Source organism: Equus asinus, chromosome 3, assembly GCF_041296235.1.
Source record: "Equus asinus isolate D_3611 breed Donkey chromosome 3, EquAss-T2T_v2, whole genome shotgun sequence".
NCBI lineage: Eukaryota > Metazoa > Chordata > Mammalia > Perissodactyla > Equidae > Equus > Equus asinus.
In genome coordinates, this window is record NC_091792.1 from 156,409,155 (window position 1) to 156,435,752 (window position 26,598).

The following is a 26,598-nucleotide window of genomic DNA, read 5'->3' on the forward strand; positions in this document are numbered from 1 at the left end:
GAAAAAGCCTCGCCCAGCACACTCTGCTCCCCCGCCTCTCTCCCCACGTAAACTTTTGGGGGAATACTCTAAACTTCACGAAAGGCAGGAGCTAAAGAGAAAATAATTGCCTGGCTCCTTGGGGGCCCGGGCTTGGGGTCGTAATTTAATGAATTAGGGGAGTTCAGGGCTCTGAGCCTCGCTGCTGCTTTTTAAGATGAGATTCCATCTCTGAAGGGCCATCTATAGGCCGGGTTCACTGACACCCGGAGGAGGCAGCATGTTCCAGGAGGTGGAGGGAACAGGAAGGAGCAGGGCGACAGGAGGTGAAACGGGGGCTTCCTTCTGGCTCTCCCGAATCTTCCCGAGGCTGGGGTGCAGACAACTCTGCTGCTGGTACCCCAAGCTCCTGAGGAACAAAAGTTTGGTTTTGCTTAAAGGGCCCCCAAATCGTCTTTGAGCACCTGCACGTGACGGTGCTGTGCTGGGCGTTTGACACGGGGTGTGGTTCAAACCTCGCGGAGCCCTACAGGAGGAAGCACGCCACCCCCCACTCCGGGCCTAGGAGGGCGGGGGCCTACGGAGGTGAAGGCCGAGCTCCAGGCCCAGGCTGGCGATTCTTCCAGACCTGGGGTGTCTTTGTCTGCCGGGTGCAACTCCGAGCCTGGAGAACAGACAGTGACCCTCATGTCCCAGGGGCTCAGCCAGGGCCACCCATCAAGATCTCTGATGGGACCTTCCCTTTGCTGAGCAGACCCCAGGCTGGACCTGGGGGAGGTCGTCCAGTTACGGGCAGGAGGGCGTGCTGCCACGGTAACCAGTGCCGTCTCCAGGTGGGCCCTGGCACCCCCTCCTCCTCCCCGTTGGCACCCCGGCTTCTGCCTCTGCGGAGGGGACGAGATAGCCAAATAGGAGTAACAAAGGAAGGGGCGTCTCTTTCTCAGCTTGTGACTGTCAGCAGCCTCGGTCCAGAAAAAATAGGCCCCCTGGGGCTGGGGTGGGGGAGGCAGCGGACGGGGCCCTGAGCCCTGCCTACTCAAGGCATGTTTGGCGGAAGGAGTGGATGGAGAACCCCCAGAGAGGGTTTAGGAGCCTAAGAACCGAAACAACCCGTCCTCTCCTTGCTCCCACCTCCAGCTAAAGCAAGGAGGGGGCAAGAGCCCCGTGTTTCCAGCTGAGCACAGTGGGGGAGCAGGCCAAGCGGGCCTCGTGGCATTCCCCCCACCCCTAGAACAGATGCCTGAGCTGGAGAGGACGGGCAGAGCTGGAGGAAGGACACCTGGGCGGATGCAAGGACACTGTGGGACGCTGGGGGCCAGAGACGCCGAGGGAAGGGCAACAGGTCAGTGGACGCCAGCAAGGTAGATGGCAGCCCTGAGGACTGGGCAGCCCCTACGTGTCCATCCTGTCCTGCCCAGTGCTAAGCTCCGAAGATCCGTGTCCTTCCGAAATTCACATGCTGAGATCCTAGCCCCCATGCTATGGTGAGGCCTTGCGAGGTGACTAGGTCATGAGGACGGAGCCCCCCGATGGGATCAGTGCCTTTATAAGAAGAGACACAAGAGCTTGCTTCCCTCTCGGCCATGTGAGGACACAGCGAGAAGGTAGCCGTCTACACGCCAGGAAGAGGGCCCTCACCAGAACCCAACCACGTGGGCATCCTGATCTCAGACCTCTGGCCTCCAGAACTGGGAGAAACGAATGTTTGTTGTTTAGGGCCCCAGTCTGTGGCATGCTTGTTCCAGCAGCCTGAACGGACTAAGACACTCAGACACAACCTTGAGGAAGGGGCACAGGAACCCAGCTGACAGGCGCTCCATTCCCATCATCCATCCCCCCACCCAGGGCGAGAAGAAGAAGAAATCAGTGGGAGGTGGTTACTGACCCTGAGTGACCAGCTGTGGGTGCAAGCAAGCACCCTGCTCCTCATAGGACAGGAGCTCAGATGGACCCGGCTCCAAACCCCAGCCTGCCGCCCCCATGTGTGACCTCGACCAGCTCTGACCACTCGGATCCTCAGTCTCCTCCTTGATAAAGTGGGCTGTTGGGAGGATGAAGTGAGTTAACTTGTGGAAAGTGCTGGCCAGGGAAGGGCTCTGTGAGTCTGGCCACCATCATCCCTTCCAGTAAATAAACGAATGGCAGCCGACCCCCGACCCCAGCCCACAGCCTGTCCACGCTCCCTCAGATGTCCTTGGCTAGCGTGAGCCCCTCCCAACAGCAGGGGCCAGAGAACATGAGCCCCCCGGGGTCTCCAGAGATGTTTCTGGGAGGCCTCACCTCGCAGGAATGCCAGCCTCTCTGCCGGCCTCGGTGCCCCCAGGACCCGTCCCTCTCTGCTCTGGCACAGCCCATCTAGGCCCATTAGTGTCCTCCCCAGCCGGCGAGCAGCCCTCCTGGGCTCCACGCCAGAGCCCAGAGCCTCCCTCGGGAGTTCCATCTGCGTCCTCTGAAAGGACAGTCAGCGCCCGTACAACCCACTTCCTGCCAGCTGCCAGCGGGTGCAGCTGCCACCAGCGCCATGAGGGTCTCAGTGCCCCCCCAGGGCTTTTCCCCAAGGCCCGGGCCTCAGGTCTTCATGGCCAAGTCACTGGGCTGTTGAAACAAAGGGGCTGCGACGGGCACGGCTGCCTGGGGCTCTGCTGCTCAGTCTAGTCCACACACAGCTGCAGGTCCGTCTTCCTGAAGCACGTGGATCCTGCTCTGACCCCTCCAGCTCCCCATCGGCTACAGAACCAAGTGCGAATGACGTCCCGTCCAGTACCCCGCCGCTGCTCCCCTCGGGACGCCCACTCCAGCCAGCCCGGAGCCCTCTTGGTTTCTTAAAGACATCACAGGTTTTCTCACTGCCTTCTATCTGCACACTGAAGATCGGCCTTCCAGGCACAAGAGGGACTGACTCATCGGGGGCCTGGTACGTGCCCGACCGTGGGCTGCTGCCCACATGCCCGCCAGCGCCGCACAGCACACATTCCTCCCCGCTTCTCACGGGGGTCGTGGTCGCTGTGGCTGTCTGTGTGCAGAATCCGCTGCCAGCTTTAGATCCCAGCTCTGCTGAGCTAAGTCACTTACATAAAAGTCTGAGCTAGAACGAGCGTCCTTGGGCAAGACTTGCCAGCTCTTTGAGGCTCGGTTTTCTCGTCTGGAAAAGGGGATGATGACAGTGCCTTCCCCATGGGAGGACCACCTGAGTCAGTTACAACAAGCACACAGAATGCCTGCCCTCGGTGGGGCAGGAAGGGGTCCCTGTCAGTGTCCCCTCCAAGGCCGTAGGGCTGGACAGTGGCAGAGGTAAGGTTAGAAACCAGGGCTCCCTGACATCAGGGCCCACCCTCTCGACAGCTGCCCACACGAGGACCAGGCTCCTATCATGGGGGGACTCCCTGGCTGCTCTCACGTCTTGAGCGGCCTGGTCCTCCATTTCTCCCCAGGACTCCAGCCTCACCTGGGTCACGGCAGGAGGTGCTCAATAAATATCTGTGGGATGAAATGGCAGAGCCGGGTTTTTGTTGTTTGTGGCAGGAATGGTGAGGGGTCCCCCAGATCATAAAAACAGGGGTGTTCTTGGAAAGCTGAACTGTAAAATCATGCGAAATGAGTCAGAGCAGATGCAAAGTCACCTTAAAAGGAGAGAATGGAAGCTCATAAATGCCCATGGCCTTTCAAAAGGTCTCGGGGAGACAAGACACCGTGGCCCAGGGGGAGGTATGTCCAGGCCTAGGAGCACATCCTTAGAGGGACGGAACGAATCAGGCCAATGGCACCATTAACTCTCCCCAGTCTCATTCCAGGCTCCCAAATGACCTTCGGATTATAAATGTTTATTGACGAACAAATGAACAAATGAATGAATGAACGAGTGAACTTGACTCTCCAGACAACTCCACTAAAGGGGGAGGATATGACATTTTTTCATCCATTCCTCCAATCCTTCAGCCTGCACATAGTTCTATTTCTCATAGGAAATTAATAAATGAGCGTTCAGGTTTATACATCAGTCCTGTGAATTTGGTCATTGTAAGTCAGCCTGTCCAATCCCAGTGAACATTTCTGTCCCAGTTTCAGAGCCTGTAAGACTGGTGAGCAGCCCATGGAGGCTGGGCTCTCATTGCTGTGATGTCCTCTCCGCAGACAGCCGGCCAGCCCACCTGGGTGACACCTTCTGCCTCCAACACCCTGGAACTTTGTTTTCAGTCCTGACTCACTCAACACACAGGGACTGTGCCAGGCTCCTGAACAAGGCGCTGACCTCTTTCCTCATCCCTGCTCCTGCTCTGAAGAGGCCTGAACCCCTCAGGCAGAGACGAGCACTGGACTGGGAGTCTGGGACTCCGGATTCCAATTCCAGCTCTGAATCAAGTCACCGTGTGGCCCTGAGCAGACCCCTTGGCCTCCAGGTCTCCATCTCCTTGGCTGTGTGGTGCTCTGGGCCAGGGGACATCTAGGACTCTCTGAAGGCTGAGGAGGAAAAGACGGGACAGAGCAGGTCCCCTGGCAGAGGCCTGGCTCAGGGGCCGAGAAGGGAGGAGCAGAGTTGGTGCGGAGCCCAGACAGCAGAAGCCTGGAGAAGGCCGGCTGCATCTCCAGCACGAGCGGCATCTGCCCTCACACAGCAGGAGCCCAGCTAGTCTGGGGGGCGTTGCTGGCTGGTCCCCAGGAACGGGGCTGCGAGCTCAAGTGTGAGTGTGCATGTGCATGCACGTGCACATGTGAGTATGCGTGTGGGCATGCGTGTGGGCAGGCTCGGCTGAGCACCCATGGGTGCTGCGCACACAGACTCCAGGCACTGCTGTTCAGAGCCAGGCAGAGACCTTGACCAGACCTGGCTCAGAACTGGCATCCATCACCCCAAACTACCTGGGGGCTGTGTGACCTTGAGTGAGCCTCCCAACCTCTCTGAGCCTGTTTCCTCTTTTGTTGACCGTTAGGAGAGGAGATCCTTATTCATTCAGTTCATTATTTCATTCAATCAACAGTATTCTGAGCAGCTTCTCCATACCAGGCACCAGGGAGACAGAGATGGTTATGGAGCAGCTCCAGCCCCAACAGAGAGGCTGACAAACTCCCCCAACAGTAGGAGGAAAATGCCCCCTGTGTGCCACGTCGCGCATGCCCATGTGGCCGGGAGGACAGAGCGGGTGTAGCCAGCTCTGAGGTCCGTGGGACTCAGGGCAGACCCCCTGGGCAAAGTCACACTTGCACTGTGCCCTGAGGATGGACAGGAGGCCGTGGGGCAGACGAGAACGCTGCCAGAGGCAGCAGCACGTGCTGAGGCCCGAGGCGAGCAGGAGGGAGTCGTCTGGTGAAACGACACTGCCGGGCTTTCGGACACTCAGTGAAGGTCGTTGTCAGTGCGTCTGTCTCCAGTATTATGCTGTGAACTCTTTAAGAGTGAGGACGGCAGGGTCGCCTCCCCACACCAGCCCCGAGCACAGACCCTGGCACACAGGAGTCCAGGGTGTGCCCGGGTGAGGTCAGTGGACAGAGGGAGCCAGGGACGGTTCAGGTCAGGCAGGTGGACGGGCGGGTCAGGTGCCCATAGACCCTGCAGGAAGAGGGTCAGGGCTGTCTGGGGAATCTACCTGTGGGACCCCGGGAGCCAGGAAGGTGGCCGCATACTCGGCCAGCGCCACGTCGTTCACCATGCTCTGCGCCGTCTCGGAGAGCAGGCGATCCAGCGCCCCGTGTCTGTGCAGCTCCCGCAGCAGGCGCGTGATCACGTGGTTTCTCTCCCGGCACTTCTGGACCAGAGAAGCCAGCTTGGCCTGAAAGGTGGGAGCGAAGACATAGCCAGGTGGGTGCATGGATGCAGGGCTCCCCCAGGGGCCGAGGGCTGAGCTGGGGGCTGGGGCGACGGCTCCCTGCTCTGCCTCTCCCAGCACCTCCTCAGCTCGGCCGCCTCCCTGTGACCCCTCCCTCCACTCGGCATCCGGAGGCAGCTCTGAAAACAAGGGGCCGCACTGCTGCTCGCCCCAGTGGCTCCCCACCGCCCTCAGATGGGGCCCAGCTTCGGGCAGCAGAAGGTCAAGAGCGTGGACTTGGCCTCCACCGCTGACCAGCTCTGCGACCAAGCTCCTCTCTGCACCTCAACTTGCTCATCTGTGCAGTGGGCGTTGTTAAGGGCCCAAGACAAGAGGAGACGGTGCCGGCACAGCCCTCACACCGGCCAGCCCACGCAGGCCCTCGGACGATGCCGGCCATGACTGCCAGCTGGGTACAGCAGACTCTCAGGCTCGTCCCTGCACCTCTCCTGCACCGTCCCAAGGACCCTCCTTCTCACTCCTCTTGTTTCAGCCACACGGGCCCATTCCCCACCTCCAACACCCTGGATCTTCCTCATCACTCCTTCGTGTCTCCTACACGTCCAAGTCCAGAAAAGGCTTGGTTAGATCTGTGTAGAAGCCACCCCGGCATCACCTCCCTGGGCAGGCCTCCCTGATGCTCAGGGCTGATGTCCCTCTGTGCCCAGACTTCTGGCTTCCCTCTATTCCAGCATGTGATTTTTATATTTGTGGGTCTGTCTCCCACATCAGCTGGGAGCGTCTCAAGGTCAAGGCTGACCCTCCCCTGGATCCCTGGCACTGTCACTGTGCCATCGCTGGGCACAGCATGGCCCTTGGGAGGTGTAGTTATATGAATGACGCGAGTGAGTGACGCACTTGCCATGAAATGACCTCCCATGTGTGCGCATGTCTGGAGGGGGTGACAGACTCTTGTCATCCTGCAGGTGGCCCTGGGCTGGTTGCTTCCCCCCGTGTGCCCTCCTGCTCTGTCGGAGGAGGGGGTGATGGTCCCTTCCTGCCGGGACTACCTTCCCAGCCCGTCCCAGAGGCTTAGCAATGCTCACATGTCGGTTTCCAGTGGTGCCTGGTGCCCAGGAACGGCAGGTGGGCAGGACGGGAGGGGGTCTGACTGGGAGGCTGGGGCACCCAGCACATCTGGGTGGGGCTCCCCAGACCCCCTGGATCACACTGCCCCAAAACGTCGGGGCCTCATTCCCCCAGCCAGCATTAGATGAACACGTCCTACGTGTGGCTCCCCCCTGAGGAGAAGGCCATTGTTAATGGTGACAATGACTCTACTGGGCTCTTTATAAATCTTACGTCACGAGAGACAGTGTGGCTGAGGCGAAGGTCACAGCCTTGGGCATCAGACAGAGCTGGGCTCAATTCTTGGCCCTGCGACTGAGTAGCTCTGTGGGACTATGGTCAAGTCACTGCATTTTTCTGAGCCTCAGTTTCCCCATCTGTGAAGTGGGGCTCCTGTTCCCCTTGCTGACATGTTGTTGTGGAACTTAAAACAAAATACGTGTGGAGTGCCTGGCCCGTGGCAGGCATTCAGTAGACAGCGGCCATCATGTCACGAGTCCTCACAAAGCCTCCCCTGCCAGGCTAGGAATCCCATTTGTTGATGAGGAAATTGAGGCCTAAGAGGTGAAAGGTCACCCCGAGGAGCGGCTGGACACACCCAGGTCACCGTGGCCGCTCCCCATCCAGTCCCACCTCGTCTGGGCCAGGCCTCGCCTCATGTGAACGACGTGGTGCCGGTGCTGTGTTTTCATTTTTATCTCGCATTTGTAACGCACTTTACAGTTTACAAGGGACTATGGTCCTCTTTTAAGCAAATGGTATGCAGCAAATGCTGCAATCGAGGGAGGAGCACGAAAGGCTTGTGTGCGCCAGAGCATCCCAGTTCCCTCACTGTCCACCGACAGCGTCTGGGGCGCCGCGGAACAGGCTGGGGGAGCAGCCCAGCGGAATCACCACGACTTCATCTCACAGACGCAAACCTGAGGCTCAGGCAGCCGCGGGATTCGGGGCTTAGCGATGGTGTGGCTCACGGCCCCGATTTCACAAGTGAGGAAACTGAGGCTGCGGAGGGGGCGGGACTCGGTGGGCCTGGGATCCTGAGGCTTGACCGTGTCCGTCTAACTCCCAGCCCAGGGCCCTCCCTCTCCACCCGGCCGGGGGATAGAAAGAAAGGGCAGGCCCTGCAGGCCCACATCCCAAATCCAGGCGCCATATGTGGGAGTGAACATGTCATCTCAATCAAACTACGCGTCCAACTAGCGACGAACATATCAGCCCCGCGGGCCAGTCACGCCAGGCCTGGGAACTGGTCCCAAAGAAACGTCTAGATATGCAGGGAGAACTTTCTAATAAAAAATTTGCATTGTGGTGTTTTTATACCATAATGTAAAAGAGAGAGAGAGAGAGAGAGGGAGGGAGGGTGGACAGAGACTGGAGCACCAGCAAGTGGGTGGTGGAATGGCATGCTTTATACCCCAGCATGAACAGCAGCTTCAAAGGTTGGTAGAGATGGGACAGCCCTTCCAGGTGACACTCTCAAGAGGAAAGCAGGACACCGACATGTGGAGACACATGTGAGAACATACTGGGAGAAAATACATAGATTCAAATGGGGATCTGGGGTGGTTTTTTGTCTCTTTCATTCTTCTTTTCAGTATTTTTATACAATAGAGATGGATTACACCTGTAATGGGAAAAACACGGAGGTTTTTTTTGAAAGAGACATTTCATATTGATTTCACAAATATATTACCTTCAGAGGAGTCACAGCCAAATTTGCTTCGTGTTGCTTTTTCTGAAGTTCTTCAAGCTGAAAGAGAACCACATTTTTGATAACCCTGGGCCATCGTTTGCACAGCTCGGTGCTTCCCCAGAGAGGCTGGCCCTTGTCTCCTCTCTCCTCCCACAGGGAGTTCTCAGCGCCGGGAACAGGGGCCTTCCCCATCACATGCTTGGCAGGGTCAGGGCAGGAAGGATGCTGTGAGCACCGGAGGATGAGCTCTGCCGGACTGCCCTTGCCAGGCTGGCTCGGTCAACTCTGCCTTCAGGAAGGAAGCCTTCCGGGATTGCCCACACATGTGTGGTGGAGTTTTTTGGTGTGGTGTCAAACCTATGGGTCCCCAGGCCAGACACCCTGGGTCCTAATCCAGCCCAGACACTCACTGGATCTGTGACCTGTGCAAGTCGCTTCTCTCTCTGCCTCAGGTTTCCCTTCTGGAAAGTGGGGTAATATTCCTGCCCACCCGATGCTGAGGATTGTAATGAGGATTCAGTGAAATGATTCCTGTAAAGTGCTTAGAACAAGGCCTGGCATCCAGTCAACACTCAACGGACGTAAACTATCATTACCGTCGGGGTCGGAGGCGCCAGGCGCATGAGCGAAGCCACCGTGGACCTTCCAGCCTGGCCCAGTGCCCAGCTGAGTACCACGGAGCGGTCCCCACTGATGTTCCGCGGAGCAGAACTGCCCAGCCGAGTCCTGCCTGAATCCTGAGCCACCAAATCCTGAGATATAATCCGGTGGGTGTCCTCTGAGTTCCTCCCACTCTCCTGCTCCCTCTGCAGGCAGCACACGAAAGCTACACAGATAAAGGCGTTCTTCCTCTCCCCCAACCTCTTCTGATCTCTAACACCTCTTTCAGCCCTACATACCCGTGATCAGAATGCATATGTGTGTATATCTACATAGGAAACTATGCATACCAAATGTTTTGTCATTTAATTTAAAATCGTGATGTTATTTCCTTATCAACTCATACAAACTGATTGCATTCATTTAAAATCTTGCATATTATTTCATTATGTGGCTGAAAGATGATTTATTTAACCAATCTTTGTTTATGAAAATTTACAGTTCCTGTTCCTTTGCTTTAGAAACAAGGCTTCAATGAACATTTCTATATATCTATTTTGGCATACCTTTCTGAATATATTCAAAGAGTAAGATGCCAGCTCCAAGCAGACTGTCTTATATTTGAAGCCACGCCATAATATCTGCAGGCTTGGAGTAAATCCTCTCTCTGCTTCCATTTAGGAAAGATCGTGAATATATTGCTGTGAACTGTGTCCTGGGGCATTTGCAATTAAAAAACAAATAAGAAGAAAGTGAAAAGAACAGAATGGGAGAAAGTATTCGCGAGTCGTATATCTAATAAGGGATTTGTATCTAGAATGTATAGCAAACTCTGACAACACGACAACAAAAAACAAGCAACCCAACTACAGAATGGATTAAGAATCTGAATAGACATTTCTCCAAAGAAGATATATGAATTGCCAACAAGCAAACGAAAAGATGCTCGACGTCATTAGCCACTAGAGAAATGCAAATCAAAGCCACAGCGAGATTCCACTTCATCCTCGCTGGGGTGGGTATCGTCAAAAAGACAGAGAACAGCGAGCGCTGGCGAGGACGCGGAGAAGCTGCACCTTCATCCTCTGCTGGTGCGAAGGTGAAAGGGAGCCATGGAGACAGACCCTAAAGTAACTGATTAAAATGCTCAATAATTACATTCTAAGAATTTCATCCTAGAACTAGAAACTATAAAAAAAATCAAATGGAAATTCTAGGACTGCAAAAGACAGTAACTGCAGTTAAGAACTGAAATAATGGGTTTAAGATCAAATTAGACTCAGCTGAAGAGCATCATGTAACTGAAAGACAGAAATAGCCAAGCAGAAGCACAGAGAGAAAAAAAGAATAAAAATGATAAAAAGCAGACTTAAAATATATTGGATATGGTAGAAAAAAAAAAAGGCCCCACATGTGTAATTGGAGCTATATTTTTCGCAGATCAGTGACAGATGGGAGGAAAAGTCATAACACCTCCATGCTGGCTGAGGACACAGTGAGAAATACTCCCTCATTCACTGCAGTGGCTTCAGAAGTGGGTGCCAACACTTTGGAAAGCAAATTTGCAATATGTATGAAGAATCAACCATATCCTCACCCTTCGAATCAGTAATCCCAGTTCTCTGAACTATTATATATAAACAGGAATATATCAATTAATTGAAATAACTACAGATCCAAGAATAAGGGAATGGGGATCACACCCACCCAACACATGACTTCACAGCCAAAAGCAGAATGGACACAAAGGCCAGGAAGCAACAAGGACAAAAGATACAAATCTCTATGTATCTCATCCTCGATCACACGGAAAATGCACGGGGAAGGAGTCAGAAATCACATGAAAATGGGGATGGTGTATTTTTCATCCATCAGCTTGTCAAAAAAATGTAAAGTGTGGCATCACTCAGGGCAACAAGTGGGCAAACAAGCACATCCCTTTCTCTCTGGTGAGTGTATAAATGATGCAACCATTTTGGAGGGCAATTTGCCATTATCTATCAGAGTTAATTACGTATGTATCTTTTGACCCAGTAATTCTGGTTTTTTTGTGTGTGTGTGAGGAAAATCAGCCCTGAGATAACATCTGTGCCAATCTTCCTCTATTTTACGTAGGATACGGCCACAGCATGGCTTGATAAACAGTTCTAGGTCCACGCCTGGGATCCTAACCTGTGAACCTCAGGCCGCTGAAGCAGGGTGCACGAACTTAACCACTATGCTACCGGGCCGGCTCCGATCTAGTAATTCTTTTGCTAGGATTTTTCCCTTTGCATATGCGGCAGAAACATATCCCAAGACAGAGGTGTAGAAAGGTCCACTGAAGCCTTGTTTGTAAAGCAAAGAAACAGAAACAATTTCGATTTCCATAAATGAACCATTGGTTAAGTCAGTTACGATTCGGCCTCATGAAGAAATAATATGCAAGATTTTAAAAGAATGAGGTCAGCTTGCATGTGTTGATATGGAAATATCACGAAGATTTTTTATTAGATGGTAAAACCAGGATGCAGGATATTTTTATTTGGTATAATTTCACATACGTACACACACGCGTACACTGACTGTGGGTAGATTGGGTTGAAAAAAATACTGGGGTCAGAAGGGCTGGGGTTGAGGAGGAGGAATGACTATTTTTAAAAAATTGAGATAATTATAGATTTACAGACAGTCATAAGAAACAATACAGAGAGATCACGCGTATACCTTGCCCGGCTTCCCCCAGTGGGAACTTTTTGTGAAACTACAGTATATTACAACCACAGAATGTCGATTATATTGACCTTGATACGATCTACCAATTTTATTCAGATTTCTCCAGTTTCACTTGTTCTTATTTATGTGTGTGCGTGTGTGCATGTGCGTGTGCATGCCCTAAGCTCCACGCGAATTTATCATCTAGGTAGGTTCGCGTCTCCATCACCTCTGACAAGATGCTCAACAGTTTCGGCTCCACGAAGACCTCTCCTGTTGCCCCTTTATCATCACACCCACTTCACTCCTCCAGAGGAAGGACTTTCATCTATGTAACATTTGAAAAACCGTTTGACTTTCTAAACAACCGTATACCTGTATTAATACGTTCTGACTTAACCGAGGTCAGCTGGATGGAGGAATTAAAGGCTTGTTTTTCTTCCCTGCACTGTTCTGTGCTTTAGAAATCTAGTAAATCCTAGCAGACTGCTGGAAACGGTCAGCGGGGTCTTGCCTGATTCTTTTTCTGCTCTCAGGACTTCCTGGAGCGGGGGGAGCATCCGTTTACAGGCGGGAAAGGCAGTGCGGCCCACCTACCTGGCCCGTGAGCTCGGCCCGAAGGTGGACGGCCTCATGCAGAGACGCCTGGAGCCCGCGATGTGAGGAGCCCTGGTCCCTGAGCTGGCACCGCAGCGTCCGCACCTGGTGATGGAGCTGTCTGACCTGCAGCCTGAGGGCCTCCTCGGAAGTCTCAGCCTCCAGGTCCTGGAGCTGTGGACATAACAGATTTGAACAAAATTCCTGGGTTATCTTGCAAGTAATTTGCCTTAGCAAACAAACAATACCCGTTTGCCTTCTTAATCTTTTTTCCTGCTTACATTTTTCGCACGGTAAAAAAATTTTAGAAAATAAAGTAAGAGAAATCACCCCAAATTTATTAGCCAGCATAATCATTGTTATTATTCATAGATTTTCTCCCGGCCTTTCTACCGTGCCCTTAGGCATGTGCACACGTGAGCGTGTGGCCTGTGCTGGGTTTCTTGTGGGTGAGAGGAAGTCTAGGAAATCACTGAATAATATTCTAGAATATTATTTTAAAAATATGCAAATGGCATGGCATTCCAGAGTCTGTTCTAATAGACGTCAGTCACCATTATACTGAAACACAGCATGATGAATGAAATGTAATGTTCAAATCCAGTTATGAGGGTATTATTCCATTAAAGCTTCACATAAAACAGAAGATACTGTATTTTCCCAAACAGCTTTCTTAAATCAGTACAGAAGAGCCGGTGGGATATGAGTGGGCTTCATGTCGACGCCCACAGGGAATTCCTGGGAGGCGGAAGGTGAGGGGAAGAGGCTGACGCAGCCGATTTAGCAGGAAGTGTGGTTGACTGACAGCAATGCTGCTGCCCCCAATGGTGCTGGAGTCTATAAATTTTTATTTTTTAATAACTTAAATACATATGCAGAGGCATGTGTGTATATATATATATATACATATACACACACACATATATACCTTTTCTCTATGATATTTAATATACCATACCCATCTTGTGTCTCCTGCTTTGCCCCCTTGACACCACATCAGGGGCATTCTTCCATATCATTAAACAATGTTGAAAGCACCGTCGTTAGGACACACGTAGCATTCCATGGCATGCGGAACGCTCAGATTATTCCAACATTTGGCTGCGATAATTGAGGCTGGATAAAGACTCTTGATAAAGACACATAACGCACCTGATTCTTTCCCTGAGATCATCAGAGGGGGACTCTCTGGGTCAAGGGCCTGAGCACCTATCAGCTCTGGACCCGGCCGGTTCAAGGGGCCTACCAAGGAGCGGCATTGCCAACAGGAAGAGTTCCACGGTGACGAGTCAAAGCCCAGAAACTCAGAGACTTCCTCCCTGTGGGGCAGTCTACCTGTCACTCACGGCAGCCCCCCTGGGAGTTTAAGGCCAGCAGAGATCATGGCTTCCACGTGCTTCTGACCCGGTGTGAGCAGGTGGGAGGAGGAGGCTGAGCTATCCCGTTGGAGAGGAGAGAGAGGATGGAGGGGGTGGGAGGGCAGAGCCAACGTGACTCTGTGGCTGATGAGGCATCCTCCTCGTTAGAAAGAATATGAGAGCAGAATAGGATTTTTTTAATGAACAGAAATGCACAGAGCGTGGGCCCGCAATTGACAGGCTGGGCCCTGTCAAGAACAGATGGGTGCTCCGAATGGTTCCGTAAAACCCAGCTCCGAGACTTGCAAAACAACTTGGCCTTTCAGGGAAGTGTGGCGCCTGTGCTGCCTCCCTCCTCTGCAAAGGTGGGGACAAGGGCTTCGTCCCAAGGGTCCTAAGACAGCGCCCACAGTGGGTTCTGAAGAGAATGAAAGTGTGGGTGGGGACCGGCCCCATCTGCTACATGGGACTGCACCGCACAGCAGCCCCTGTGAATGGCCCCAAGACTCACTTGCTCCCTAACAGACATTAGGAGCATGTGCTCCAGCCACACTGTCCTTCGGCTGGGAGCCATGGTGCACACGGCCCTGGGGAGGTCTGTCCGGTGGGGGAGATTGACAAGAAACAAGTCATTCAACACAGGGTGGTGAGGGGAAGCCAGGAGGCTGCAGGAGACTCAAGGAGGCACTAACCCAGAGACACCATCGCCACCCGGCGGTGTGCTGGAGGATGGGTAAAAATGGCTCTCCAGGCTGAGCGCGGGGCACAGGAATTCGTAGCATTTGCCGATTTCCATGGTGTAAGTGCTCCCACCACGGTCAACTGCAAGCCACCAAAATGGCACGACTGAGTCAGACTTGGGGAGAGACGTGCATAAGCCACCTCTACACTGAACCAGTGGGGGGGATTGGGAGGAGGGCCCCCAAAATGAGACCTCGAGGATGAGAGGCCGTTCCCAGGAGAGAGCTGGGGTGGAGGGAGGGGTGAATCAAGGATGCAGGAGTATTGGGGGAAATGTAACAGCAGCAGCTGAAGCTCCTGAGGGCCGGATTATAACCCACCAAGAAGAATTCGGATTCCACAACAAGTGCAAGAGGAAGATACAGAAGACTTACAAGCCAAATAAAAACACGATCAGGTTTGTGACTTAGGATGTCGGCAAGGGGAAGCTTTCTCTGCCTCCTGTCCATCAAAAAATCCCTCTTATTCCAACTCTAGCTTTTGTCTGGAATCTTCTCTTCTTTCAATTCCAAATTTCTCCACTCCACTCTATGTATCGTCTCTTGGTGGTATGACTACAAAATCCTCTCAACTCCTTTTCCAGTATCCACCTGCCCCTTTTCCTCCCAGCAGACAGTGATCTTTTTACAATGGAAATTTAACCACATTGTTCTCCCACTTAAAACCCTCCAACACCTTCCCACTGCTTTCCCACATGCCTTCTGAGAGCTGCCCCATGACGACTTTTCCAACCTCATCTCACACCGCGCCCCTTCTTTGCCCACCACGACCCAGCCACTCTGGCTCCTTTCTGGTTTTTCAACAAGGCAGGCTCATTCCCACCTCGGGGCCTATCACTTGCTTCCCCCTCTGCCTGTATTTCTTTTCATCCATTGCTCCTTTTGACCCTTGAAAATCTCAGCTCAATATTCACCTCCTCAGAGTTTCAGTTCCTATGAGGTCTGACTAGCTTGGATCAGACAAATATAAGATCTGGGGGAAGATAAGTACATCAAAGCAATTCTTTGCAGACATTGAATGGCAGGCAATGCAGGGCTACAATCCTTGAGAAAAAGGATACACGACAAGGTGAGCTCCACATTCTCCCTGGATTTCTCTCTGGAACATTTTCCAAACCATGGTTCAGAAGTAGAGCTCCCATTGAATGTGGTGGTCCTGCTGGTGAAGGAATCAGAGGCTGGAATTCAGAGATGCTATGACAGCTGGGGTTTGTGGGACGAAGTAACAGAGAGGAGAGAGCTGCAGAGAAGAAATTCAGACAGCTTCCTAATAATACTCCTTGGGTCCTTGGCTGAATCACAAGCTAGGCAGCACAGTGCAAGACTCAGACCTACCAGAGGACAGCAGCTGGGAAGTCAGATGCTAAAGAGATTTCAGAGGTCCAGCACTGCTACGAAGATGGCAGAGTTCTGACTGAGCCAAAGCACAGAGTCCGTGGTGAAGGCTCCGGGAACTCAGCTGATGCCACTGAAAGGCTGTGCCCCGGGAGCAAGGACCACACTTCAGCAGCAAGATCAAGACCTAGGATCAAAACTGAGTTCACCTGCACGGGAACAGCAAGATCTGCTGGTCATTCCACAACCCTCCAGATGAAAACTCACCCGAGATTCTTTAGAGGACACCAATATCAGGAACCTCTACCACAGATCCTACGTAACATCCAACACAAACATTCTTAAAAATTACTAGACACACAAAGAAGCAGGAAAATGGGACTTAACCAAGAAATAAACTAGGCAATAGAAACAGACTGAGAGATGATCCAGATATTGCAGTAAGCAGATAAGACCTTAAAATAACTCTGATTATATATATATATTTAAAAATATAGGCAATATAGACAAAATGGAGGAAAAGATGGAATATTTCAACAGAGAATCAGAATCTCTTTCAAAAGATAAAATGGGCATTCTAGAACTGGAAAATACAATAATTCTGAAATTAAGAACTCATTGGATGGATTTATCAGAAGATAGGCACAGCAGAACACAGAATCAGTGAACGAAAGACAGGTCAGTAGAAGATCCAAACTGATGCACAAAGAGGAAAAAAAGGAGAAACTAGAACAGTTTCCAAAGATGTGGAATGTCGTCAAAAAATCTGAATTTCTAGGCGAGGAGAGAAAAATAGAACAAAATATTGAAGGAAATAATGACCAAGAATTTTCCAAATCTCATAAAAGATATGAATCTAGAATTTCAAGAAGCACAGAGGAAACAAAGAGGATAAACACAAATAAAACCCCACAAGGTGCATCACACTCAAACTGCCCAAACCCAAAGATAAAAAGGAGATCTTAAAAGTAATCAGAGATAAAATGACACCTCTTTCAGGAAAAAAAAAGACAGAAACAACCAATTTCTGAACAGAAACAATATCAGAAAGTAGAAAATGGAATGAGAGCTTTAAAGTGCCAAAAGAGGAGGAATATCTGCCTACCTAAATTTCTGAATCCAGAGGGAAAAAAAATCTTTTAAAAGTGGAGGTAACTGTTTTCATGAAAAGAAATATGAGAGAACTCATCACCAGCAGGCTCTCACTACAAGAAATAACAAAGGTCTTCAGGCAGAAGTCAAACTTCCTAGAAATGGAAGAAAAAGCGAACAGCACAAGAACACGTAGAGATACGGGTAAATATAAAAGATCCCTGATCGTTTAAAACAATGAGAACAGCAGCGCCTTGTAAGGTACATTACACATAGAAGCAACATACATGACAAAAATAAACAATAAAGAGAAGAAAGGAAATAAACAGAATTAAACTTTGAAAAGATGTTTGCATTATTTGGGACAGGGCAAAGTGCTAAGTAAGGTAAATTTTAATAATTAATAGATACATTTTGAAATTTCTAGGGTAACCACTAAAAGAATGATACTAAAATATATAACAAAATAAGCTGATAGAAAAGAAAACGACTAATAGAAAATAGTTTATTAGTACCCAAAAAAGGGCAGGAAAGGAGAAATAAAGAAATAGCAAGAAGGTAGACATCAAGCCAAGTATATCATTACATGTATGAAACGTAAATGGACCAGACATGCCACCTACAAAGCAGAGGTCGTCAAATATAGAGATATGGGTACGGTGCAAGCAGAAAGAAGGACGGTATAAAAAGTTGTACACATGAAAATACTAATGAAGGGAAACTGACGTGGCTCCTTTAAGACATGCACTCCTTGTTTCATTGCACTTTGCTCTACTATGTTTCACAGATACTGAGTTTTTTACAAGACCCTCCACCAGCAAAAAGATTATGACTTGCTGGAGCCTCAGGTGACGGTCAGCATTTTTTAGCAGCAAAGCATTTTTTAACTGAGGTACATCCATTGTCTTTTAAGACATATGCTATTGCACACTGAGTAGACTACACCGCAGTGTAAACATAACTTTCACATGCACTGGGAAACCAAAAAATTCATGTGACTCATTTTACGTGATGTTCATGTTATTTTGGTGGTCTGGAACCGAACCCACAACATCTCCAAGGTACGCCTGCATCAGACAAAGCAGACTTTAGGGCAAGAAGTGTGAGCGATAATGGGAGATATTTCATCACGATAAAGGAGTCAATCCAGCAGGAATACATAATAATGCTAAATCTGCATGTATTCACGTATAATTTCAAAGTATATGAATCAAAACTGACACAGCAAAAAGAAGAAATAAACATACTCAGAGTTGGAGATTTCAAAAGACATTTTGAAAATGACCTAATTAACACTCAACAATCACAGAGTATTCATTCTTTACAATGGCACATAGGATATTTACCAAAAGTGACCATAACATGGTCAATAAAACATATCTCAACAAATCTCCAAAGATTAAAATAGTATGGTATATGTTTTCTGGCAACAATGAAATAAAACTAGAAATCAATAGCAAAAATTCCACAGATGCTTGGAAATTCAGTGACACCCTTCTAAATAACCCATGGGTCAAGGAGGAAATCACAATGGCAATTAGAAACGACTCTGAACGGAAGAGACACAAAAAGAAGAACATATCAAACTGTGGGATGCAGCCGAAACAGCGCTGAGAGAGAAACGCACGGATTTAAACGCACAGATCACAAAAGAAGAACAGCTGAAAGTCAATGATCCAAGCTTTCCACACAAGAAGCAAGAAAAAGAACAGCCAATTCAACCAAAAGGAAGTAGGAGAAACGAAACAATGAAGATATAAACGGAAACCAATGGAATAAAATACAGACCTACAATAAAGAAAATCAACAAAAGCAAAACAAGATCCTGTGAAATGACTGATAAAATTGTCGAGAGAGGGAGGGAGAGAAGGAGAGACAGAGACAGAAGGGTATGGATGAGCACGAAGGCCTCAGCAATACACATCCCACAGACATTCACACCAGCGTAAGAATATCACCAGCATCTCGTCCTAGGAGCCCTGAAAGTCGAGTGCTGTCCACAGATGAGGAAATGACTCAGAGAGGTCCGTGTCTCGGCCCAAAGTCACATTTGTAGTGAGAGCAGAGCTGGATTTCAACCCTGTTTGACGGAGTTCTGAAGCCTGCTGCTCTTTCCGTTGCACCTTTCAGGACCCAAGGTGCAGAACAGCAATGTGGGCTGCTTGAAAAACTCCTCGATCTGAAAATACAAGCTCTGCCCTTAAAGGGTGAACCCCCGCTCCAGGTTCCACCAGACACCAGTTGGAACAGCCTAAGTAGAGGGGCAGGCTCCTGTCTTACATCACAGGTAAGAATGGAGACTCTGGAGCCACCCAGGTAGGAGTCCCAGCGCCAGCCCTCCCAGCTGCTGGACTGTGGGTAAGTCACTGGACTTCTCTGCGCCTGTGTTTTATCATCTGGTGAATGGGGATGGAGATGGTACCTCCCTGCTAGGGCTGCTGGAGGATTACATGAGTAAAGGGAGCGGTCGGCCCTGTAAAAAGTTAGCAGGGGGATGATGAAGCAGCTATGCAATCAACCTACCTGGGGGCCGTTGCTCGGGGACCTCAGAGCTGGCCCTTGGTCTGCAGAACACCACGGTCTTTTCTCCTCCTGTTCCGGAAGTGCTTCTCTCACCCCGGCTCCATCAGTGTTTCCTTGCAGGCCGCTGGATCCCTCGGCGTTTCCCCAGACCAGCGGTGGAGCAGTAGGATCAGCACGGCACCTGGAATTCTCCATGCCCGAGGACGGTCCCGTCCGCTCTCCAGCCAGACCCACTTCCTCCTCCAAGGGCAGCCCGTGCAGTCCTGTGATCAGTGGCCCTGGAAGCTGAGTTACCTGCACTCCCCTTTCTACAGCATTCTCCTTGTCCACCGCCATCTTGCATTTTCCTTGGAGGGGCTCCTGGGCCCTCACCAAGCGCCCCACATCCGTGCTCCTCCCCTTTGTGACTTCCCTCTCCAGGACTTGGATCCTGTGTAGAAGGTGGTCATTCTCCCTCCTTAAGGCCCGGATCATGTCTTCTATCCCCAACACTACGTCCTTTATCAGCTCTTTGTAACTGACCCCAAGCTGGGAAATCAGCGCCTTGAGCTCCCGGTTTTCCCGTGTGACGTGCTCCGTCACGCCTTTGGATGCTCTAAAGCTCTCAGACAGGGCTTTCCCGAGCTGTTCCACACGCACTTTCAGTTTCTCGTTTTCTTCCTCGAGCTCGGAAATTTTGCCGTAACTTTTCCCGTTGCAGTCTTCAAGGTCAGAAATGACCTGCAAACACTGGTCCAGCTCCCTCTTTAAGTGAGCGATGTCTCCCAACAGTGCGCTGTTATCCCGCTCGAGCGCAGATATGTTTTTCACAGTTCGCTCCCTGTCTTTTTCAAGGGCACGCAGCTTTTTACGGCCCCTCTCTTGGTCTCTCTGAAGTGCGATGTCACGTAAAACTCTGCTTCTCTCTTTCTTCAGCCCAGCAATGAGCTGATGAAACCTTCTCCTCACTCTCTCGAGGGCTGTCGGGCGCTCAGAGAGCCAGGTGTGACCCAGCTCAGAGGGCCCCCCTGGGCGCGGACCCACGTCGTCCGAATCAGGCACCGTGCCCGGAAGAACTTGGCCGGCTCCCAGGGCCTCGGTCTCTCCCAGCTCAACATCCTCACTGGTCTCAGTGGCATGTGCTTCCATGGCAGAACAAAGATCCAAACTCTGGTTTGCCAAAGCCTGCCGAGCACAGGCGTTCTCCTGGCAGCTGGGCCACCTGCGAGCAAAGCTCCAGTTTTCTCCTGCCAACGTGGGAACTTTCTGCCGACGACCCTCGCTCCCAAGCTTCAGGATGGAGAGCTGCTGGAAACAAGCTTCCACCTCCTTTTCGAATTCCTCTATGGTGAGCGCAGACCTGTCCTGCCCTGTGCTCGGAGCCTGTGAGTGGCTGGTGGGTTTGGCCCCCTCGGGCAATAAGGCCAATCTCAGAGACAGTGGCAAACCTCCCTCTTTCACAAAGAGAAGCACTTCGTTGGCCTCACATTCCTCAGAACTAGGCTCCTCCAGGAAACCCCTGCAGCCTGGGCTGGACCCTTCCTGATGGAACGCCTTCTGCTCCTCCTCCTCTTGCCCTTGGTCCCCGGGGCTCTCCTCCTGGAGCAGCCAAGCACTTCCAGACCACACGTGCTTTTCCTCCGTGCCCTGAACTCTCCCGACGGCTCGGCCCTGCTCTGCAAGATGCTGAGCGCCTGCTGGAGACGGGCCTTTGGTGTCGTGAGCCCTGAAGCAGGTGGCTGGGGAGGCCTCTTCCTCCTCCTCTAAGGAAAACCCCCCTGGGAGGCCCCAGACACGCCCTGCCCCCGTGCCCCTCCTGCTCAGGGACTCGGGACCCTCTGTTGACCCTGCGGCCTCCTCCTGCAGAGGAGGCAGTGCAAGCTGCTGCCCGGGCCGGGGGCGGGAGGCAGCGACCCGGGCTTCTGCAGCCCTGTGCCCGCCCTGCACGCCCTCCAGGGCTCCCACCCTGTCCTCCAGGCTCAGGTTCTCACGGCCTTCCTGACTTGGCTGGCGCTTGTCACCGAGGTCTTCCTCCTTCCTGTCCCAAGTCCTCCTCACCTCCTGCTCCTCGGTTCCCCACTCTGGGGCTCCTCCTTCCTCCTTCTGAGAGCCTTTTAGATCCCTGGGGCCTCTCCTGGGTAATGGGGGATTTGAAACGTGGGGGGACTCCCGGCAGAGGGGGGCATCGCGGCCCCTTGCCTGGCGATGGTCCTGGCAGGACTGTCCTCCGGCTCTGGGGGCAGGTGGGGGCCTCACGTCCAGCACCTGCTGGCCTTGGAGTTCTCCCGGGGCGGCCTCCCAGGGCAGCGGTGGTGGTGGCAGGGGAGCTGGGTCCCCGGCCAGTCCCCAGGGAGGGAGTGTGGATGTCTGCACCAGGAGAAAGGACTCCTGGGCCGGCACGGCTGCTGGCTTCTGCTCTGAAACCCAGGCCAGCTCCACGGAGAGGAGTGAGCCATCCACGTTCTGCCCTGGGGGGCAGCCACAGATGAGGAGAAGAGGCTGTGCATCCACTCTGGGCTCAGCCGGAGTAAGCTGGGGAAGAGAAGAGAAGAGAAGCTGTGAAGCAGCCCCTTCCTCCACTCTGACCTCATCTCCTGATATTCTCGGTGCCTCCTCACCCAGCCATACAGGCCTTCATAACATGCCAAGCCTAGTACCACCCCAGGACCTTTGCACCTGCTCTTCCCTCTGCCCAGAATATCTCAGCCCTAGATGCCCTCATGGCTCACTCTCTTGCTTCATCCACATCCCAATTCAAACGTTACTTCCTCAAGATTACCCTCCCTGACACCTACCACTGCTCTCTGTCTATTGGCCCCACTTTATTTCCCTCCACAGCGCCCACCACTCTCTCACATCACATATTTAGGTGTGTATTGTCCAAGTGCGCCTACGGCCCCACGCTGTCCTATGCCGTACCCACAGGCCACATGGGGCTTTCCAAACTTAAAGCAACTACATAAAAGTTAGAATTCAGTTCTGCAGCCACCCAGCCAATTTCAAGCGCTCAGAAGCCACCTGTGGTTCACGGCTGCTATATCAGACAGCACAGTAGAACGTGTCCAACATTGCGGAAGGTTCTAGCGGACAGCACTGGGGTGGACTCCTCCCCGAGGGCAGGGACACTGGGCCTAGAATGATGCCAGGCACACGGGAGGTGTGTCATAGATATTTTTATATTCACTTACTGGAGGCGTTTATCCAGAGAGGGGGACTAGCCCAGCTCACAGGACAGGCCCCTGCTGGGCTGGGGTCCGGGCCTGCTGAAGGGAGGGGCGCCTGGGAGACGAAGTTGGCTTCACCCCCAGGCTTGCTGTGGGCCCTCACACGACCCTGGTCCCACCCCAGCCCCACACCGTGCCCAGCGTCACGGCCTGGTCTTCACCTGGCGGGTCAACCCACCCAGCCCGCCCTTTCACTGCCCGTCCCTGTCGTCCTGTCTGTCTAACTCCATCCCTCTGTGGGGTCCAGGTTCTCCAGCTCTCTCCTCCCTCTGGTGTGAGCGGCACACCACGCAGGGGCTCTGAGCAGGACGCGAATGAACACAGAAGCGAAGAAGGCCCCTCTAGGGCTAGAACCACAGACCCACACCAGGGCTGGTGGCTTAGCTCTGGTCCGCGCGCATCTCTGTTCTTTAGTGACAGGAGAACGGAAGCTGAGAAAGGCTGTGCCTTGCTGCGGCCTCAGGGGGAGCCACCGCAGGGCCGGTTGGAACCCAGCTCCTGTCCACAGGGGATAGCGTGGCGCAGAGTGTGGACCATGGACACGGGAGCTCCGGGTCCTGCTCCCGGGCTGTGTGGCCTTGGAAGTCACAGCAGCTCTTGGAGTCCCGTCTTCCCCTCTCTAGAACAGGGTCACGGCTCCCGCCTCACAGGCGGTGGGGAGGTGTCAACGGGATAAAGTGTGCTACGTGGCAGCCGGGCCAGGCACACAGCGGGGCCTCTTCCCGCCCACTCCCCACCATGTCTCAGGGCATTCTATTCCGTCTCCTCAAATCTCCCTCTCAGCCATTTCCAGAAAGTTCTTCCAAACCCAGAGCTTCTTTACCCCTTTCTCCCACCTACTGTGTGGTAACCACACTGTGCAACACACACAGCAGGGCTGATCAGACTCAGATGGTGCCCTGGGCGCGCAGAAAGCCTCTGGCCTCACCTGTGCACGGTCACGTCCTGCAAGCACCCCCAGGAGCTCGGCCGTGGTCTCCAGGCCTGACACCGAATCAGAGGGGCCCCGTCCAGCCCCGATGCAGACCCAGGCGCAGGGACCCTCGGGGGGCTGGCCTGGGAAGGGACAGAACCCCAACAGTTAAAAGACCTTCCTAGAACTTTCCCACAATCACCACCAGCGGGTGTACCACCTGCTGTTAGGATGAGAGAGGACTTCCCGCTGACTCAAGGCCTTTGAGCCCCTGCAGGCAGCCGGGTGCTCACGTCACCCGCCAGGGGAGGAAACTGAGGCTCAGAGATGGGAAATGACCATCCACTGACGGGCAGTGGAACCGGGTCTGGAAGCCACCTCTGCTGACCAATGGACTCACACAGGTGACTAAATCCAGGACACTTCCCTCAGCCTGGCACCGTCATGGTCACACAGGGTCACAATCCCCGCCCCACAGTCGGCATGTGGCCAAGGGAGCTGGCACCCAGGCTTCACCCCCGGGCAAGCGCCGATTCCCTTCTCCAGGACAAGTTTGACCTTGTTTGGCTGGTCAGCTCTGCTCCTCAGAAATGGGACAGAGGGGGACGTCAGCCTTGCTGGTCAGCAGCACCGCTGGGTATAATGACCCCTCATCCGCAAACCGCATTTGACCTTGGAGGACTAAACAGACCACAGACACCCAGGTGGACACTGCAGCCTGGGGCTCCTGAGTGCAGTGAGCTGTGTGCAGGGACCCTGGAAGCCGTGCTGAGACTGTTCAGAGACACTGGTTCCCACTAGGGACGAGTTAGGGACGAAGGGTTCTAGGCCCAGCAGCTCCTGGAGCCACCCCTTCTCACCCCTGGGCTGTCACCGGGGTGGGTGGGGATAGACGAACACCTGGACATCACACGGTCTTCTGCGGAGACGGCTCCCCCGGAGGACACCTGCGGGCACCCTTCTGAGGGCTGAAGGAGGGAACTGAAACGTCCAGCTGAGCCCCAGTCGAGGACATTGTCACGGGCATTGTGGACTCGGATCCCACTTTTTGTGTGACTCTGAGTAAGCGACACTCTCTCTCTGAGCCTCAGCTTCCTGTCTGCAGAGTGGGGCAACCACCCCCTGCGTCATCAGAATGGCATCAGCGAGGTAGCCCGACAGTGGGCATCCACGCAGTGTCCACCTCGTGCCCCATGCACCACGGCCCCACACACCTGCTGAGGCCCTGGGTCCAGGGGCCCCGTGGGAGCGGAGGGTGGTGTGCCGGCCATGGCTTCTGCAGGCATCTGGTGCCTTCTCCCCCGGCAGGGGCTGAGGTCCGTCCTGAACACGGCCTGGGGCCTCCTTGAGGACGACACAAGACGTGGAGAGAGCATGAGTGTCCTTGGCTGAGTTGTTCACTCGGAGACCGTCCCCGCCCCCCGGGCCCTCCCAACAACCCCAGCAGCAAGTCGGATGCCCTCCCCAGGCGAGGAGAGCAGAGGGCACACGGCCTGGCAGCACAGTTCTGGTCCTGCAGGACAAATGGTCTCCTATTAGCACTGAGGCCACACTCAAAGGACAACAAAGAGCTTGTCTGTGCAGCCAGGGTGCCTCTGGGCTCCCCAAGGCGGCACGAAAGGCTCCCAGTCTCCTTTCCTCCCTACCCAGAAGTTCCCTCTGTGTCCCACCAAGGGAGGTGGGTGCCTGCCCAGGGGCTCTGGGCAGTCCTCCCTCACCTGTCAGCAAGCCCCAAATGCTACAGCCTGGTGTCCTTGGTCGCCTCCCCCCATCGGCCTCTCCCCAAAAGGCAAGCTGGGTGTGCAGCAATGAGCTCCTCCAGGCGGGCCCTTCCCTGCAGAGCATCAGTCAGAGGCCACCTTCACGGCTGCTGCTGCAGTGGAGCTGCGGGGCTGGCCCAGCAGCTCGGCTCTCACCACCATCCACACGGGGCTGGGGACGGGCCCGAGCAGCTCGGCTCTCACCCCTGTCCACGCAGGGCTGGGGACGGGCCCTCCAGGTTCCCACTGCCCCGGCTACTTCTAACTGGGTGCTGTTTGCTTCCCACCTGCTCCCCCACCAGACCGTGAGGTCCTTCAGGAGGGGACTAGGCGTTGTTCAGTCTGCACTCTCACAGTGGCCTGGCACACAGTGGGTGCTTAATAAATGCTTGATAGCTGGATGGACAGACAGAACCTGCAGAAAGGCAGATGTTCCAGAATGACTACTGCACTTATGCAAACATTTATCAGGATCCTACTACGTGTGAGGTGCCCTTCCAGGTGAGGGGGAAGGGACGTGGACAGGTGATGCCCCGTCTACCCCTACCTGTCCCCAGTTCCTCACCTGCTCTCAGCAGACCCGGCCCTGACTCCTAGTTGGGCCTCCCGTTTCCCCTCCCATCCTGCTTACAGCCTCCAGGGAGACCCCTCTAACAGCACACTCTGAATTGCAAGCCTGCCCTCGGCTCCGCTCAGGCCACAGATCGGTTCCAATATTGGAATCAGGCACTGGGGGCTGTCCACAGGCTGCCACGGCCACCCAACACTCCCCACCCCGGCTTCCGCCACGGCGGCCACCTTCCCTCCCCGAGGCCCCCATCAGTCCTGGCTCTGGCCTGCCTCAGCACCTCTGCATACGCTGTTCCTTCTGCCTGTCCAGCACGTCCTCCTGGGAAGGGTATTCGTCACCTGCTGCTCACTGGGCAGAGCCCCCACTGCGTCTTACCCTCGGCCCCTCCCTTCCGCAGCCCCTCGGCATCTAGTGATGGCACGGCAGGAAAACGGATCAGGGGTTCTCCTGTCCGCAGCCCTCCCAGGCTCCCCACTGCCCCGAAAGATAACCCCCCGCCCACCCAGCCGCACTGCCCCCACCCCATCTCCGCTCCCTGAACGGACCCTTCCCTCTCCTGCCTCAGCGCCGTCCCCCCCCAGTGCCTCTGCCTGCACCTCTCTTCCCGCCCCCACTGCCCCAATAACCTGCTCCCCTCTGGGCTCAGCTTAAAGGCCAAATCCCTAATGAGG

At 53.4% G+C, this 26,598-nt stretch overlaps 1 protein-coding gene across 4 annotated transcripts in view; it reads right to left on the minus strand.

Annotated features, from left to right (window-relative positions):
* C3H4orf50 (chromosome 3 C4orf50 homolog) overlaps positions 1 to 26,598 on the minus strand; it is a 120,913-nt gene that overhangs the window by 73,216 nt on the left and 21,099 nt on the right. For all 4 annotated transcript variants that reach the window (XM_070506259.1, XM_070506258.1, XM_070506260.1 and 1 more), the window contains 6 exons: positions 24,811 to 24,940; positions 23,612 to 23,739; positions 19,481 to 21,991; positions 12,433 to 12,606; positions 8,542 to 8,598; positions 5,562 to 5,744 (listed from right to left, as the gene is read on the minus strand). In XM_070506259.1, the coding sequence (XP_070362360.1) occupies positions 5,562 to 5,744; positions 8,542 to 8,598; positions 12,433 to 12,606; positions 19,481 to 21,991; positions 23,612 to 23,739; positions 24,811 to 24,940 (3,183 nt within the window). The remainder of the gene's footprint in view (positions 1 to 5,561; positions 5,745 to 8,541; positions 8,599 to 12,432; positions 12,607 to 19,480; positions 21,992 to 23,611; positions 23,740 to 24,810; positions 24,941 to 26,598) is intronic.